This window comes from Malania oleifera, chromosome 3 (genome assembly GCF_029873635.1).
Source record: "Malania oleifera isolate guangnan ecotype guangnan chromosome 3, ASM2987363v1, whole genome shotgun sequence".
Classification (NCBI taxonomy): domain Eukaryota; kingdom Viridiplantae; phylum Streptophyta; class Magnoliopsida; order Santalales; family Ximeniaceae; genus Malania; species Malania oleifera.
Genome location: NC_080419.1, coordinates 56,859,041 through 56,863,543, shown reverse-complemented (window position 1 = coordinate 56,863,543; position 4,503 = coordinate 56,859,041). Strand labels below are relative to the sequence as shown.

Sequence of the window (4,503 nt, the reverse complement as noted above, 5' to 3'; positions counted from 1 at the left end):
CACTCCGGTACCACTATAAAAAAAATATATTCTCATCATCTTTTGGACTTCATCAATGGAGTTGTGCGGCCCTTGGAATAGCATTGTAGCATTTGTTGTATTTTATTTTTATTTATTTTTAATAGCGCTGGGAAAGTGGTACAAATTAAAGATTACATTAGTGGTACGCACTCCGCAGGGGATGTTTAAATTTGAGAACCGAGGTCCAAGGCTTCCATTGTAGCCTTCTTTATTTAACCAAACGGGACAAACCTCAAAACATGTGAACAGTACATGGTCAGTGTCGGCGGTAAGGTAAAAGGTAAAAGGTAAAAGGTAAAAGGATAGCCATAGCCATGCACCCACGAGCACTGAGGTAAGAGGGAAATCCATTGGAGAACTTGTGTCTGTGAAGCCAGTATCTCTTTCCCACTGTCCGTCGGTCACGCACGGACTCTTGCACGGATCACGAGAAGCCTCATTCTCTGAATCCAGTGACGCGACAGCACCGGCACTACAATTCCAATGGTGGGACTGCCTTCTTCCGCTACATGCCAAGGCGTCCGTGAGGGCGGTTTGGACCTTGCGGGAGCACCCTGCGGTTTCCACATGCAAACCCACATTATTCCGTCCCAACAAAGGGACCAACCCATGATATAAACAAAACTGGATTTCACATTCATCCCATGCACTGCCAATGTTCCTCCCCGAAAAAACGAAAAGAAAATCATTCTCTCTCTCTCTCTCTCTCTCTCTCTCTCTCTCTCTCTCTGCGAGAATGGTGTTTTCGCTTTCGTCAAGCTAGCCACTGCATGATGTTCCGGTCCCCAACCCCAACCCACCGCTTCTATTTCTCGACTTCAGAATTGCCCAGCTAGCTCCCGCTGCTGCTTCAGCAAAAGCTAAGTACTCAGAGAGAGAGAGAGAGAGAGAGAGAGAGAGAGAGAGGATGGGTTTTCTTCAACACCTGCTACTGCTTTCGCTAATATCAATGGCGTCTTCCAAAAGCTGCAGGGGCAGCGAAGACGCTCCGCTCCAACTAAACGACGACGTGCTGGGCCTGATCGTCTTCAAATCCGGAATCCACGACCCCTCCTCCCACCTCCAGTCTTGGAACGAAGACAATGACTCTCCTTGCTCTTGGAAATTCGTAAGCTGCAACCCCCTTTCCCGCCGAGTCTCTCAACTCTCCCTCGACGGCCTCGGCTTGTCGGGGAAGATTGGGCGCGGACTCGAAGGGCTTCAACACCTGAAACTCCTCTCCCTCTCTTCCAACAATTTCAGCGGCACCATTAGCCCCAACCTTTTCCAAATCCCCTCCCTTCAAACCCTCAACTTCTCCCACAATAGCCTCTCAGGTCGGATTCCAACCTCTGTTCTGAATATGAGTTCAATCCGATTTCTAGACCTTTCCTACAATTCCCTCTCCGGCCCCCTACCGGACTCTCTGTTCCAGAACTGTTCCTCCCTCAGATACCTTTCCTTAGCCCAAAATTCTCTGGAGGGCCCAATTCCCAGTACTTTACTGCAAAGATGTGCCTCTCTAAGTGGACTCAATCTATCCAACAATCATTTTTCGGGTAGCCCAGATTTCGCTATGGGGATTTGGTCACTGAATCGCCTTCGCACATTGGATCTTTCCAACAATGAGCTCTCTGGGTCTGTGCCAGAAGGAGTGCCGGTCTTGCATAACTTGAAAGAGCTCAATTTACAGGGGAATCGCTTTTCCGGGCGATTGCCTTCCGATATTGGGTTTTGCCCACACTTGAATGTGTTGGATTTAGGAAATAATCTGTTCAGTGGAGAGCTTCCGGTCTCTCTACAGAAGCTAAATTCTCTGACTTTTTTGAGAGTGTCGAATAACGCGTTAACTGGTGAAATCCCTCTCTGGATTGGTAACATGAGCAGCCTGGAATACTTTGATTTCTCCGGAAATGGTTTGTCGGGAACCATTCCATTTTCAGTCGGTGACCTGAAATCGCTGAAACTTTTGAGTTTGTCTGATAACAGGCTAATTGGTGACATACCAATGTCACTGCTTTACTGCCACAATCTTTCGGTGATTCGGCTGCGAGGAAACTACTTGAATGGTAGCATCCCAGATGGTTTGTTTGGTCTGGGTTTGGAGGAAATTGATTTATCAGGAAATGAGTTGACTGGACCCATCCCGCCCGGTTCGAGCAGGGTTTTCGAGTCGCTCTTGAAGTTGGATTTGTCCAGGAACCGGTTTGCAGGATCCATTCCTGTTGAAATGGGTCTCTTCTCTAGGTTGACATACCTGAATTTGTCATGGAACAGTCTCCAATCCAGTATGCCGCCCGAACTTGGGTACTTGCAGAATCTAACAGTGTTAGATCTTCGGAAGAGTGGCTTGTATGGATCAATCCCGGCGGACATATGCGATTCTGGGAGTTTGGGCATTCTTCAATTGGATGAAAATTCTTTCACAGGCCCCATCCCCAATGAGATTGGCAATTGTTCATCTCTATTCTTGCTGTAAGTCGCGTTGTCTTTGTTCTTCCAGCTTGTGCAGTTGTGCAGTTCTTTCTTCTTCTTTTTTTTGAAAATTTACATATTTACCTACTGAATTGTTAAGCCTAAAAATATTATTGCAGGGGCTTGTCCCGTAATAACTTGAACGGATCGATTCCAAAATCCATTGCAATGTTGAGCAAGTTAAAGATTCTGAATTTGGAGTTCAACATGTTGAGTGGAGAGATACCAATGGAGCTTGGGCGGTTGGAAAATCTTCTTGCAGTGAATATATCCTATAACAGGCTTGAGGGCAGGCTTCCAGTTGGTGGTGTTTTTCCAAGCTTGGATCAAAGTGCTCTGCAAGGAAATTTAGGAATTTGCTCACCATTGTTGAAGGGGCCATGTATGATGAATGTTCCAAAGCCCCTTGTCCTCGACCCACATGCCTATAACAACCATGTGGGTGGTCGTGATCATGACGGAAGAAATGAATCTTCCAATTCCAAGGAATTCCAGCACCATAGGCTCCTCAGCGTTTCCGCCATTGTTGCAATCTCTGCAGCTCTCGTGATTGCGGTCGGAGTCATGCTCGTTGGCCTACTCAATGTTTCCGTTCGGAGGAGGCTTGCTTTTGTTGACACTGCATTGGAAAGCATGTGCTCAAGTTCTTCCCGGTCGGGGTTTGTCGCTACTATGGGAAAATTCGTTCTGTTTGATTTGAACACATCACAAGATTTGATCAGCATCAAACCCGAATGCCTAATTAACAAGGCTGCTGAGATTGGCAGTGGAGTCTTTGGAACAGTTTATAAGGCCTCACTGGGGCGAGGAGAGATGGTAGCGATTAAAAGGCTGGTTACATCAAATATAATCCAATATCCAGAAGACTTCGACCGAGAAGTTCGAGTCCTGGGAAAGGCAAGACACCCAAATCTCATAGACCTCAAAGGGTACTACTGGACTCCTCAAATGCAGCTCCTGGTGTCAGATTATGCACCCAATGGGAACTTACAAGCCATGCTGCACGAAAGGCCCCCTTCTTCCGCCTCCCTTCCATGGCCTATCCGGCTCAAAATCCTGCTTGGAACAGCTAAAGGGCTAGCCCATTTGCACCATTCCTTACGCCCGCCCATCACACATTACAACCTCAAACCAAGCAACATTTTGCTTGACGAGAATTACAACCCGAGGATTTCAGACTTCGGGCTTGCAAGGCTTCTCACAAAGTTGGACAAGCACGTAATTAGTACTAGATTTCAAAGTGCACTGGGTTACGTCGCACCAGAGATGGCGTGCCAGAGCTTGAGGGTGAACGAGAAATGCGATATTTATGGATATGGAGTGATGATCCTTGAGCTTGTGACGGGTAGAAGGCCGGTTGAGTATGGAGAAGACAATGTGGTGATACTGGGAGACCATGTAAGGGTTCTGCTGGAGCAAGGGAATGTGTTGGATTGTGTGGATGGGAGCATGGGGGATTACCCAGAGGAGGAGGTGTTGCCGGTGCTCAAGCTGGCTCTGGTGTGTACTTCTCAGATACCTTCAAGCAGGCCTTCAATGGCAGAAGTGGTGCAGATACTGCAGGTCATCAAAACCCCCGTTCCCCAAGGGATGGAAATATTCTAATTTAAGATTTAACCAAGAGAATTTAAATTGATCGAGTACCGCCAGCCTCTCTCATGGATCTTCTCTTGAAAAATGACTATGTTAATATGCAAAAATTTTATGAAATCATTTCTTCTATTTTGCTCTGTTTCGAATGGAGTAATAGCTTTGAGTGTCAAATGGCAGGTGACAAACATGCGTCATTAACCCAGCGCGCCGCGTCATGCTACACGTCATGGGATTGTTATTAAGAATTAAGAATTGTAAAGTAGCATTTTAGTGTATCCAAAGTTCAGTCTTCCAAATAAAATTAGAAAATATGTAGTCTTGTATACCATATTACAAAATTAGTAACCTTACATTTGGGAGTTTGAATTATAGGTTTTGATTTGATCAAATTTATCCGAACTTTTAACAAAATGCAGTCCAAAATTGTAATGAATT

The 4,503-nt window shown here is 45.9% G+C and overlaps 1 protein-coding gene across 1 annotated transcript; it reads left to right on the top strand.

The window, feature by feature from the left end:
• The first annotated feature begins 652 nt into the window (after window positions 1-652).
• On the top strand, window positions 653-4,197 carry LOC131150878 (probably inactive leucine-rich repeat receptor-like protein kinase At3g28040). Its single transcript, XM_058101926.1, has 2 exons — window positions 653-2,475; window positions 2,595-4,197. Exons 1-2 carry the CDS (start codon window positions 929-931, stop codon window positions 4,078-4,080), a joined length of 3,033 nt encoding a protein of 1,010 aa, XP_057957909.1. The 5' UTR covers window positions 653-928; the 3' UTR covers window positions 4,081-4,197.
• Window positions 4,198-4,503: the final 306 nt, after the last annotated feature.

Coding starts and splice junctions, on each gene's coding strand:
- LOC131150878 (XM_058101926.1), top strand. CDS start 929: ATGGGTTTTCTTCAACACCTGCTACTGCTTTCGCTAATATCAATGGCG. Junction 2,476..2,594: donor TGTTCATCTCTATTCTTGCT/GTAAGTCGCGTT, acceptor ATATTATTGCAG/GGGCTTGTCCCGTAATAACT.